General features: G+C 49.7%; 1 protein-coding gene across 1 annotated transcript in view; it reads left to right on the top strand.

Moving 5' to 3' along the window:
* The window catches only part of SFXN5 (sideroflexin 5), a gene marked incomplete at its 3' end in the record, with an annotated part of 68,949 nt that extends 63,744 nt beyond the window's left edge, over positions 1-5,205 (top strand). Inside the window, exons 11-12 of the mRNA XM_080613220.1 lie at positions 2,464-2,579; positions 5,116-5,205. Of these exons, the coding sequence (XP_080469346.1) occupies positions 2,464-2,579; positions 5,116-5,205 (206 nt within the window). The remainder of the gene's footprint in view (positions 1-2,463; positions 2,580-5,115) is intronic.
* Between the last annotated feature and the right edge of the window lie 8,083 nt (positions 5,206-13,288).

The raw sequence follows: 13,288 nt of genomic DNA, 5'->3' as shown, positions 1-13,288 counted from the left end.
CAGGGGCTTGGAGCAAGCTGCTCCAGTGGAAGGGGTCCCTGCCCATGGCAGGGGTTGGAGCTGGATGAGCTTTAAGGTCCCTTCCAACACAAACTGGTCTGAGATTCTATAAACGCTAATAGCATCCAGTGAGTTGGAGAAGCCTCCAGCTGTGGTGGAAGCAATGGATCTGCACACACCATCATGAGTCTCACAAGAGCCTTGTTCTGGTGCATCCTGCCTTGGCCAGAGCATCTCTGCTGGCATGGTTTCATGTGTTCAGTCTTGACTGATAGCTAGAAGGACGGATCATGTGAGTGCTAAAGAAGAGAAACGAGAAAGGAGGGGGGCTAAATGAGCTGCCTGCTTGCTTTTGCATCCTGGATGCAGGAGCTGGAGGGTTGGTAACACAGATATTTTGATAGATGGGAAGAGTGGTCTGGTAGTTCGAATATTAAAGAGAGAGACAGAGTGTGCGTGTGTGTATGTTCCTCTTCTTCTCGAGTGTAAGGAGCATTTGTCACCACAAATCAGCCTTGATTGCAGCGAGCTGCGATGGTATAGGGCTCACCCACCCACCACCCTCCAAAAATTAGACATTTGTTATATGACATGAATTGAGATTAATTAGTGAATATTAACCCATCAAGCAGTGCAGAAGCACATTTTTGGAAGCCGTGGTACTTGCAGCAACAGTGGGTTTGTATTAGTTCTGGTTGGAAAGTTTGCAACAAAATGTGCTGGGGAGGGGAGGGGGGTGATGCTGGAAGATGCCAGTTTATCCAAACTTCAAGTTTTATAGGAATTAGCAGCTTTGCTATGGAAAACCGAAGCAGTGCCTCGGCCCCGGAGAGGAGCTGAACCTGGCAAAGGTGTTTCTCATCCCCAACTCGTTACTCAAGGAGGAGAATTTGGGATCACCTTGAGAAGGGTACAGAAGCCACAGGCTGGGTGAGGGTGGGGGGTGTCAGGAAGGATCCCAGCTCTGCTCCCACCTCTGCAGGGCTGAGATGTGGGAAATGCCACTTGGGAAGCAGAGCCAAACCCTGCTGGTTTGTGTTATGGTTCAGATCAGTATTGTTAAAGCAAAGAAACAGGTCTCCAAATTAAGCCCACAGAGGCATTTTTCCCCTAAAACGTGAAATAAGGACAAATAGTCAGCAGGACCCTCGCGAATGGGATATGTGTCCATGGAACCAACCCAACCGTGTCCTATTTGATTAAAACCCCCAAGTTTGTCCTTTTAGGAGCTCAGATCTAAGTTCACATTCGTTGCTGATGGCATCCCTCGCTGTGTATTTCCAGTATACCTGCTAAAACCCGTTATTTAAGAAGAGTTCATCTGCTGGCTTAGGATAGGGAGTTAAAACCAGCTCTGGGATGTACCGTAAGACAAGGCAGCTGTCAGTCAGCAGTGCCTGGTTGGCTGAAAGCAACTGACGGCCCAGGGCAAGGACCTGTTTGACTTAGTAGATCAACATGGTGCGTGAAGGATCCCTATGGAGAGTGGGAGCTTGTGCGAACACCAGCATCTGGAATCGTAGAATCATAGAATAGTTAGAGTTGGAAAGGACCTTAAGATCATCCAGTTCCAACCCCCCTGCCATGGGCAGGGACACCTCACACTAAACCATGGCACCCAGGGCTCTGTCCAACCTGGCCTTGAACACTGCCAGGGATGGAGCATTCACAACCTCCCTGGGCAACCCATTCCAGTGCCTCACCACCCTCACAGTAAAGAATTTCTTCCTTAGATCCAATCTAAACTTCCCCTGTTTCAGTCTGAACCCGTTACCCCTTGTCCTGTCACTGCAGTCCCTGATGAAGAGTCCATCCCCAGCATCCTTGTAGCCCCCTTCAGACACTGGAAGCTGCTCTGAGGTCTCCACGCAGCTTCTCTTCTCCAGGCTGAACAGCCCCAACTTTCTCAGCCTGTCTCCATACAGGAGGTGCTCCAGTCCCCTGATCATCCTCGTGGCCTCCTCTGGACTTGTTCCAACAGTTCCATGTCCTTTTTATGTTGAGGACACCAGAACTACACACAATGCTCCGAGTGAGGTCTCACGAGAGCAGAGCAGAGGGGCAGGATCACCTCCTTCGACCTGCTGGTCACGCTCCTCTTGATGCAGCCCAGGATACGGTTGCTTTCTGGGCTGCGAGCGCACACTGCAGCCGGCTCATGTTCATTTTCTCATCGACCAACACCCCCAAGTTGTTCTTCTGCAAAGAACTGGTGTTTCTTCGCATCAGTACGTTTCTGATTGTGGCAGCAGATCCCTTTGCAAGGAAAAGGAAATGCTCTTGGTTATTATTCTCTTCTTGAGAATCACATCTTAGTCTTGGTGTAAAAGTGGCTCCTTGACTTGCAGAAACGTCTTGGCAGACAGGCAGGCGAGGCTGAAGGGCTGTCGCGGCAAACAGAAGCCTGCCATTTGGCATTGACCAGGCCTGCGCTGCTAATCGTCATGCTTTTCTCCTCCTCAGCTAGTGCCAATATCTGCAATGTTGTCCTGATGAGGCACACGGAGCTGGAAGAAGGAATTGATGTTTTGGACAATAACGGAAACATTGTCGGCTCTTCCAGGATTGCTGCAAAACACGTACGTACCTGTGAGGTTCCTGGTGGGCACTCGGGTGAGCGTGGACACAACTGGCTCTCAGGCTTAACAAATCCCACTGCCATAGGAACTGATGGCTTGGAAGAGCTACAAATAGCTGAGATTTAGATACTAGGAAAGGATTCTTCCCTGTGAGGGTGCTGAGGCGCTGGCCCAGGGTGCCCAGAGAAGCTGTGGCTGCCCCATCCCTGGCAGTGTTCAAGGCCAGGTTGGACACAGGGGCTTGGAGCAAGCTGCTCCAGTGGAAGGGGTCCCTGCCCGTGGCAGGGGTTGGAGCTGGAGGAGATGTAAGGTCCCTTCCAACACAAACCACTCTGTGATGCTATGATATGATATGATGTGATATGATATGAGAACCACACATCAAAACTCACTGCCTGCTTTGTACCCACACATGCAATTGTGTAGCCACCAAACAGAGTGTGCCAGTGGGCACAGGCTCATGTCATGCTGGCAAATTGAGCTCACCCTGATGGTTTAGAAGGGTGCAGATTGACATCAGGAAGATCCTGTACTACCCTGATGCTTTCTTTCACAGCCTTAGGATTTCTTTGTGGAAACATGTAAGCAGTTGATGTTGAGTACGAAGTGAAGATAACTTACACCTTTTTCTAAATGAGGAAGACTTCGTTTTGGAGCTGAGCAGCTTTTTAACCCTCGCCATGTCAAAACTGCATGAACGAAGCTTTGGGAAGGTAGCCAGATGTTGTTATCCCCATCCTAACACCTGGCTTGGTTTCCCCTGTAACCCTCTACTCCGCCATCTGCCTGCTATTATCCCCTTTTCTTCCATCCTCACATAGTTTTGTCTTCTGAGCATCATCTGATTGTCTGAGACATGTTGTTTCCAAGTGGGCTTTAATCTGAAATGTAAAGCATGTACCAAAGCACACGCCCAGGCAGAGGAGTTAATAATATAATGCTTGGCATTTCTCTCGCTCCTTCTGTCCAAGGCTCTTAAGGCACTTCATAGACAGCAATTAATGTACAGATTTACAGTCCTCGGCAAGAGATGGGAGATCTCTAATATCTCTCCATATTGTTGTTTAACAGGGAGATTAAAACAATCTGTTGAAGGGCTTGGAGATACTTACTTGAGCCAGTTTTCCTCACTTCCAGTAACTGGCTTCAGGACCCAGCTTTCCCCTCTCCATCCTAATGGCTGAGAGGAAGAAAACAACATAGAAAATAAGTAGTCAAAGGGCAGGTTCTATAAATGGGGTTTAGGTGGAGTTTGAACATCAAATACGGGATTTCTGAGAAGTTGTGCCCAGCTGCCCTCTAATCCCAATGCTTCTTCCTAAGTAGCTTAACACTGGGGTTTGTCATGTAAAATTTGGCCTCAGTGAACACATCTGTGCCACTCTGAGACCTCAGCCCAGACTGGAAGGATTGAGTGCTCCCAAGCCTGGCTGCATTGCACGATCTTCAGCATTTTCATCCAAAATCCACAGTGTCCTCTGCCTGGATCTGCTAAAGCCCCACGCGTGGTTGCAGAGCTTGGGGCATCTCAGTTGGGTGCTGGCAAAGGTGGTTGGAAGATGGAAATGAAGACACAGTGGTGGTTCTGCACCTTGCTAGAGTGACCGTGATCTGCTCTCGGTATCATTTCAGGGTAACTTATAGGTATCATGCTGCTCTGTTTGCTGCTTCTTGGCGTATCTCGCTAGGAAGAAAGCACCAGTGGATGGACAGCCATAGCTCCACAGTCAGGTGTCTTCTTGGGAGAAGAGAGGTCTGTGGGTTACAAGGCTTCGCAATAAACCACCAGTAATTAAAAACCAGCAACAAGTCTTGGAGCAGAGAATAAGGTGCTGTGTTCCCCCAGCACGTCACTGAAATTGAATCTCAGTTGAGAGAGGAGTTGAATATCACACTGAGATATTTCACCTCACAGCATCTTCCAGGCAGCTGTTTTGCCTCTCCAGGCAGCACTAACATGGTTGTGTAGGAATATCATAGAATCCCAGCCTGGTTTGGGTTGAAGGGACCTTAAAGCTCATCCAGCTCCAACCCCTGCCACGGGCAGGGACCCCTTCCACTGGAGCAGCTTGCTCCAAGCCCCTGTGTCCAACCTGGCCTTGAACACTGCCAGGGATGGGGCAGCCACAGCTTCTCTGGGCACCCTGTGCCAGCGCCTCAGCACCCTCACAGGGAAGAGCTTCTGCCTAAGAGCTCAGCTCAATCTGTCGGTTTAAAACCATTCCATAGGATAAGATGGGATGTTTGAGCATTTTGGTCACAGAAACTGAAACCAGGGAAGCTTGTGAGTGTCTGTTTATTCCACTGGATTTGTGGAATGGGCTCCAGCCTGTTGTTTCTATCAACAGAGCAAAACCAGGTTGTATCCCAATAGCTGATAGCAACGTTGAAAGCGTGTGTTGGTACACTCATTGACATCAGCACAGGACAGCCCAGCCAAAGCATTTCTGTGTCCGCATCTTGCTTGCTCAGCCCAGGTACATCCTGAGATGGGTTTTAAATGTCTTGGCTTTGTTTGTTTGTTTTCCTGTTTCAGGCACTGCTAGAAACAGCCCTGACCAGAGTGGTTCTGCCAATGCCTATACTGGTTCTACCTCCAATTATAATGTCCATACTGGAAAAGTAAGTGTGGGATAATACAAAGAGGGGTTTTTCAATGGGATGGGAGAAAAGAGCCACAGTTTGTGTTATTCATTGATATTTCTAAGCATCAAAGACTATTTCCATCATTTTTGATGTGTTCCATCATTTTTGACCATTTTGGAAGTGTTACATTGATGCTGTTATTTTAAAGCATCTTTCTGAGTCCCCAGCACTTTGCATAACCCTATTCCATAGGGTCAGGGTGAGCCAAAACTCCCTGAATTCAGTGGAAAAGTATTCCTAAGTTTTCAGTCCTCTGCTTAGCAAACGTTAGAACTGCCACATGGGGTCACACTAAAGATCTTGGCTCTTGGTTCAGCCAGATAGGGAGGGTAGGGTCTTGCTGACCGTGCACTACATCCAGACCACATTGGCCACCATTGGACTTGCTTAGGCCCTATTTGAACTCCTGTGGCTTGGACTTCCTCAGAAGAATATATCATAGAATCATATGTAACAACATGGTTTGGGTTGGAAAAGACCTTAAGATAGGTCATCCACTTCCAACCCCCTGCCATGAGCAGGGGCACCTTCCACTAGAGCAGCTTGCTCAGTGCTAGGAGAGTGGACAGGAAAGGGCAGGGTTATTATTTCATATCCAGTTATCTCATATCAAAGTTCCCAATAGGAAACCCCTCTAAACTACCCTGTCCATTGGCCAGTCTCCCACCTTCCTTTCCAGCACCTCTACTTTTTCCTCTGCCCAGAGATGCTCTGAGCCTCTTTGGATCTATTGGGTGCCTGTGGCTCTTTTAGGACACCCATCAGCAGCTCATTGGCATGAATGATCCATGAGGTGGGGGTCACCTTTGCCAGCCTCTGAGACTGATTAGTGCATTGAAAGATGGGGATGCTAAAGGGCTTGCTACCTTTGTCCTGACAGCCAAGCTGGAAGCACTCTCTAAACAAAGCTGTTGGTAATGGCTGCTCTAAAGCACTCCACTGACAAAGTAAATAGCAATTAGTAGGGTTAGGGATTGACCCATAACTTTTTAGCCTTGTTTATCCTTGTAGAAACACCCCAGGGCAATTTTCTCTCCCGAAGGGAAGGGTTGGAGCTGCTTCTGTAAGGTTGGGCACTGATTTTTAGCATCTGCATTTAGATATATAGATATAGTGTGGTCGCCATCCAGCACCTAAGTGTCACTTCCTCCCATGGCCTGGATGTGGGGAGAAAGAGGGCATCAAACTCTGATTTAGGAGCTGTAAAGTAAGGTCTTTCAGCTCTTTGGAGCCAAAATACACTGTTTTCCCTCTCTTTTCCAAAGGGGCTGTGGTGGTTCCTTGCAGCAGGGCACAGTCTTGGTAACACCTTCTGCTGTCTGGAGATGGCTGCTGTTGACACACAGGGAGCAGGGGTAGATTCCAACCTGGCCTTGAACACTGCCAGGGATGGGGCAGCCACAGCTTCTCTGGGCACCCTGTGCCAGCGCCTCAGCACCCTCACAGGGAAGAGCTTCTGCCTAAGAGCTCATCTCAGTCTCCCCTCTGGCAGGTTAAAGCCATTCCCCTTGGCCTGTCCCTACAGGCCCTTGTCCCAAGCCCCTCTCCAGGTTTCCTGCAGCCCCTTTAGGCACTGGAGCTGCTCTGAGGTCTCCCTTTGGATTCCTGGAAGCCTGTGAGTGAGAAACAGCAGGGATAGGGAGCGGGGTGTAGTTTGGCCATGCAGCTGAAGCTGGTGGTACCGCTGTAGGACATGAAAGCATCCATCTGATGCAAAAAGCATCCCTTTCCATAGCTGAGGGATTCTCAGTCCGGGTCTCAACTCATGTATCTTTTCAAGTGGTTACTGGAGGGCACAGGCAGGGGTGAAACCTCATTTTGGGAGAAAAACTTGGAGCATTTGGTGAAAAGTTTAACTTTTTTTAGTTCAGTAGAATTCGAGTTAGCCCAGGGTGTTTTTCATGGGAGTCATAGCAAGGAATGCATTATCAACTTATTTATAGCCATCCTTACAGCGTCTATAATGAGAAAGACGAGCGTGATGGCTTATTATTTGGAGATCTGGAATCAGAAGTGGCAATCTGGATCCTCTCCTAAGTCATTCCCACTTGGGGATGTGGGGAAGGAGGAGAGCGATTCTCCTGCCTTGCGCTGAGGCCGGGGTGGCTGTGGGTGCCAGCGCTGCCCTCGGCTGGGAATTGCACCACACCAGGAGCACCCTCCCTGCTCCCAGCAGCGGTTTTCCCATCCATGGATAACTCCTTCCCTATGGGAAAAGTTTATTTTAAGTGGCCAGTTCCTGGTCGCCGTCTTTCCACTTGGATCCAGGTCTTTCCTCTCTCTCAGCCATCTCTCCATCTGCATGTTTTAACTCCCCCAGCTGCCTCTCTCGTCTCTTGTGCCATTTTTTTTCAGCTCTCTTGGCTTCCCTCGTCTCTTTGCCTGCTGTGTATTTTAACTCCCAGGGCCGCCTTCTCTGCTCTCCAAGGAATTCGATGTTACCTCCCACTGCTGAGCTCCATTCTTTCCCCATGTTTCATGCATTTCCTGCTGCTTGGACGCTCTGTTGAAGCAGCTAACATATAGAATCCATGTTTATTTTGAGCGTGCATATGCCATGCAGGGAACACGGTGTCAGTTATTTTGTGCAGATGTATTCTCATTGAGGCTTTATAAATAATATCACTGTTGGCAACTTTAATATGGAGAAATATTGGGTTTGCTTCGTCTATAAGACGAAGACGACGCCTCTATGGGATGCAGCTGACTTTGGAGCAGACAATGGAAACTTCATTGGTTTCTGCCATGTCACAGGGATATGGGGCTGGCTACATCCACTGCATGAAGACCTGAGCAACCTGGTCTAGTTGAACATGTCCCTGCTCATTACAGGGGGGTTGGACCGATGAGCTTTGAAGGTCCCTTCCAACCCAAACCATTCTGTGACTCTAAGTTGGACTTCTTGTCCCTCAGACATTTCCCTTCATTCGGATGCTTCTGTGAATCCTTTTGTCCGGTGGTTATGATGAAATCTGGGGTATGGGGCTGGTGTCTCCCAGCCACCATCCAAGATTTCTCCAGCAGTCTTGGTCCAGCTTCCAACTCCTTGCATCATTGAGCCCGTCTATGTGTCGACCATCCAGGTCTGTGTGTAAGTGCAATTTCAGGTTCCCTTGTAGGCTGAGCAATGCAGGTGGGAGAGCCCATATCCAGTGGTACGTGTGGTCTGCATAAGTGATGGACAAGTAGTGATGGACAGTATCCGCTGTGGACACTTTGAGCTAATGGCAGTGGAGACTGAAGAACATAAGCTCTTATCTCCTCATCCTAAAGTTTCTTCTCTGCCTCACAGTACAAGCAACAGGGGGTCTGAAGCACATCAGGATGGGCTCCAGGAGCTCCTGTATGTCAGGCTAGACAAGAGGAGGCCCTAGAGCTGACTGTGGGGTGCTATGGAGGACAGATAAAGCTGGAACTATTGACAATGGGCAAGAGAGAAGAGGGGAGCAGAATAGTTGTGTCCACAAAACAGGAGTGTTTCTACTCTTTCTTCACCTCCGTATCATCCTGATCTTGTGGCAGAGCTGCCCCAGCATGTCAGCATCCTCATGCAGCAGTTGTCAGGGCTGTTTTCCTGGAAAACTCACTGGGATGCTCCCAGGCTGGATCAACATTACAGAGCTGCTCTGGCTTGGCTAAGTCCATCTAACCATGCAAAAGGGATAAACCAGTGCTCATCCCGTGGCTTTGTGGTGCTGAAAGGCTGTTTCCTTCAGCTTAAACCATGGTTTTCACTGCGGAAAGGGGTGCGAGGGAAGAGGCCCTCCTGGACCTCGTGTTCATGGCCTTTTCCTGGGGGTATTTCCCTGCTCCAGAACATTTCCTACAGGTGCTTTTCCCGCTTGGAAGTGGCTCCGTCCGGCTAAAGCCTCGCTGAGCTTTGTTTAAACTCAAGCAGCTGCCAGCAGCGACACCTTAAACTGCTGTGGCTGTTTCCAGAGTAAACATTGAAACTGCTCCTTTAATGGTGTCAATCAAGCACTGAAATCCCCCCAACCACACTCGCTTCGCATCTGCTGTGTCCTCGGGAGGGGGCACTGGGGCTATAGCAAAGAGCGGGAGATGCTCCTTGGCGAGGACAAGCTGGACGGGGCAGCAAACAAGAGCTACTGGTTGCTGGAAGAGCTCAGCATTCCCAAATTGACCCCAAATAAGTGGGAAAAGCTGAGAAAGACCCTCTGCAGGGAGCAGAGGGACCTGAGGGGCTCTCTGAAGAAGTGGGCTGTGGGGTAGGACAACCCCAAAGTTTGTTTGCACATCAGAGAGGGGTTTTGAAGGCTCTGAGGAGCTCGGGATGCTTCGGGACACCCCAAGCTTCATCTCCATCACTTTTGCTTACCCCGCCAGCGTCGTCTTGCAATGTATGTATTAGCTTTGAACCTGTTTATAGCAAACACTACAGAAACCCCACAGAATCTGTCAGCTGGGAGACTTTGGTTAACTCCTGTCAGATTGAGTTTAGCATCTGACACCTCCTTCTAGACAAATACAGCTCTGGTTCACTGAACCCGATAACTCCTTTTGAGTGTGGCAACTGACTTCCATATGGAATAAATTACAGCACCTCTTGAAAAACGCCAGAGGCAGCTGCCAAATTATGCAAAATTGAAGCCACTAATGAACAATGTGATGAAAGTTGAATGAAGGTGTATTTACAAGCTCTACAACACACTGTCTCCGCGGAGCAGATGTACTGTCTGTGCAAGTATGTGTTGTGTGGATATACCTACGTACATGCACACTCATGCATATGGAAATGTTATCCCGAAGGTCTAGCTGGTTGAGGTGTATCCCGTAACAGGAAGTCTTCCGTAGAGGTTAGTGAGCCACAGGCTTCCCAGTGTGTTGCTGCCTTTTTGATGTCTGTTAGGCACATTTTGTGAGGGTAAATTGCAGAAGGAATGGCCATAAAGGGGCTTTTGAAGGGGTAAAGAAAGAAACCTTTAGGGGAAAGAGTTAAAAAGAGAGAGGAAGGGGGAAGCTGAGCCAGGCTGAGAGAGCTGGGCTGGGGCAGCCTGGACAAGAGAAGGCTCCTGAAGGGGAGACCTGAGAGCAGCTCCAGTGCCTAAAGGGGCTGCAGGAAACCTGGAGAGGGGCTTGGGACAAGGGCCTGTAGGGACAGGCCAAGGGGAATGGCTTGAACCTGCCAGAGGGGAGACTGAGATGAGCTCTTAGGCAGAAGCTCTTCCCTGTGAGGGTGCTGAGGCGCTGGCCCAGGGTGCCCAGAGAAGCTGTGGCTGCCCCATCCCTGGCAGTGTTCAAGGCCAGGTTGGACACAGGGGCTTGGAGCAAGCTGCTCCAGTGGAAGGGGTCCCTGCCTGTGGCAGGGGTTGGAGCTGGAGGAGCTTTAAGGTCCCTTCCAATGCAAACATGCAAAAATGCATGTTCTTTGCCTTCCAAAGGCTTATGTATAAACGTGGGTCACTTACATGAGGAGACCACTAAGATTTACATGAAGCAGACCGCTGGTGCCAGAAATTTGGCTTCTAAAACTGGGAAGAATAAAACATCTGTATTACTGTCTTCCTGCAGATTTCCATCATGAGACCTTCTCTCGGTGCCCACTTTTCAGTCCTGTGTTCTCTAATCTGAGCACCAAGGTTTCATTCTCTTGGCCAGTCCTGTCCTGTGTACGTGGTGACAGTCCATGAGTTCATAAGGCAGTTCATATGAGTCCATGTTCTCATATGAAAGTAGCCTCAAGTACTTCTGCAGAATTACTGGTAGCGAAAGGTGGTGTTTGCTGTTGTGAATAAAGCTGTCTGCTTTAAAGATGCCAACAGCAAAGTTGGGCTGTCAGGGGGAATCTAAAGGTCCAGATCTCCACCTCCCTGATCCAACCCTTTGACAGGGCACCCAGGACGGCGTTGTAAACTAATACACTCTTCAACAAATGGATATTAATGTTATTTATCTTTAATCTCCCATAAAACTCTGCAGTTAAACCCTTTGGAAACATCTAATCATTCACTTCCAATGAGGGGCTTGATTGGGTTTTGATTGCAGTTGACAGCTAACAAAAGGCAGCACCCAATATTTAACTTCATGTTCTGCACAGGGAGAGCGAAAGCGCCAGGGCCAGAAGCAAACTGGACCTTTTGTCTAATTATGAATCATTTATTCTGAACCACACAAAATCCAGGCTCTGAAGCCCAATTAAGACATTACACCACATGTGTTAATTAATCTCCTCTCCTCTTTAAATCAAGCGATAACTCTTCTTAATTAAGAGCTTGGCCATTGTTATTTGAACTGGCCTGAGTCTGAAGCGCTCCTGGAAATCACACCTGGGGGCTGAACCTGGGATCAGTTTAAATTGGTCGAGGTTTTACTTGGGTGATTATAAGGTCCCTAACAGGGCGGTAATTAAAGAGGGTGCAGCTTCCAAATTAAGATGTCAGGGGTGGTATAAGCAGTCATGGTTTGGTTCTAAACTGTGCGCCAGGGGTGGATGCTGGTCATTGGATTTGCTCAGTGAGGGCTCTCATGGATCACAACAGCTTAAGCAGGGGAATAAATCAGTTCCAAGAGTTACCCCTCAGCATCCCAGGGACTGGTTATCACAGCTTATTGATGGCAATCCCTGAATGTTGCGTTTGTTAAAGAGCACGGAGCAAGGTAACCTGCTTTCCTGACTCAGACAAAATCCTTGTGGTCTTCTGCAGGAGGCTTTTGGGTTAGATCATGCTCTCTGCAAAGCAGCTAAATACTGGAGAACAGAAGCTTGGCTTTCACAGCACAAATGGATAGGATCAACTCCGTCTTGAGAGCTTATTAATGAGGAGCTGGGATATTGGAGGAGTTAAGGCTCTGGATCTTGTTTCCCTTCCCCACTTCCCCCAGACCTTCTCAAGATGAAGACAGCTTTCAGCAAGCCTTGCTAGCGAAGGGTGAAGAGTCTGAATGTTCAGACACACCGACACCGTGCAGCAGGGTAACAAGTTCCCACACATCAGCTGCTCCGTTAGAATTCATCAGGTGCATGTTTGTAGCCTGCAGTAAACGTGGAGTAGAAGGGGGCCGAGGTAATCTGGGGAGAGGTGCCTGCAGCACCACGTGTGCCAAAGCAGGCTGGTGGCATGCCCTGGTGTGGGGAGGGTTCCTCAGCTTGCTTTTGGTGGGCACCTTGTGAAGGCACCATGCTGCATCGGGAATGTGTTTTTGCATCCCTGGTGATGGTAGCCACAGTGATGTTTAGCGGTTGGTGTAATCTGATTGTACCTTCCTTGGCCAAAAGGGAGCTCCTATGTTATCATCCCAGTGGGAACTAGCAGATCTTGGCCCATGTTTGATGGCAGGGCACTGTGAGGTATCAGCAACCTTGAGATTGGAATCCCAGAATCCCAGCCTGGTTTGTGTTGGAAGGGACCTTAAAGCTCATCCAGCTCCAACCCCTGCCACGGGCAGGGACCCCTTCCACTGGAGCAGCTTGCTCCAAGCCCCTGTGTCCAACCTGGCCTTGAACACTGCCAGGGATGGGGCAGCCACAGCTTCTCTGGGCACCCTGGGCCAGCGCCTCAGCACCCTCCCAGGGAAGAGCTTCTGCTTAAGAGCTCAGCTCAGTCTCCCCTCGGGCAGGTTAAAGCCATTCCCCTTGGCCTGGCCCTACAGGCCCTTGTCCCAAGCCCCTCTCCAGGTTTCCTGCAGCCCCTTTAGGCACTGGAGCTGCTCTCAGGTCTCCCCTTCAGGAGCCTTCTCTTGTCCAGGCTGCCCCAGCCCAGCTCTCTCAGCCTGGCTCCAGAGCAGAGCTGCTCCAGCCCTCGCAGCATCTCCATGGCCTCCTCTGGCCTCGCTCCAGCAGCTCCACGTCCCTCTTGTGCTGCTGCCCCAGAGCTGGATCAGGGCTGCAGGGTGGGGTCTCCCCAGAGCACAGCAGAGGGGCAGGATCCCCTCCCTGAGCTGCTGCTCACGCTCTGGGGGTGCACCCAGCACACGGGGGGGTTCTGGGCTCAAGCGCTCACTGAAGCTGGGTCAGTGTTGGGCTCGTCACTCAGCACACCCAAGTCAGGATGGACAGAGGAGGGATGCACGCTGGGACTAAGGCCATTGCTGATGACCCAGCA

Source organism: Psittacula echo, assembly GCF_963264785.1.
Source record: "Psittacula echo genome assembly, chromosome: 1".
NCBI classification, from domain to species: Eukaryota; Metazoa; Chordata; class Aves; order Psittaciformes; family Psittacidae; genus Psittacula; species Psittacula echo.
This window is presented reverse-complemented; position numbering and strand designations above follow the sequence as displayed.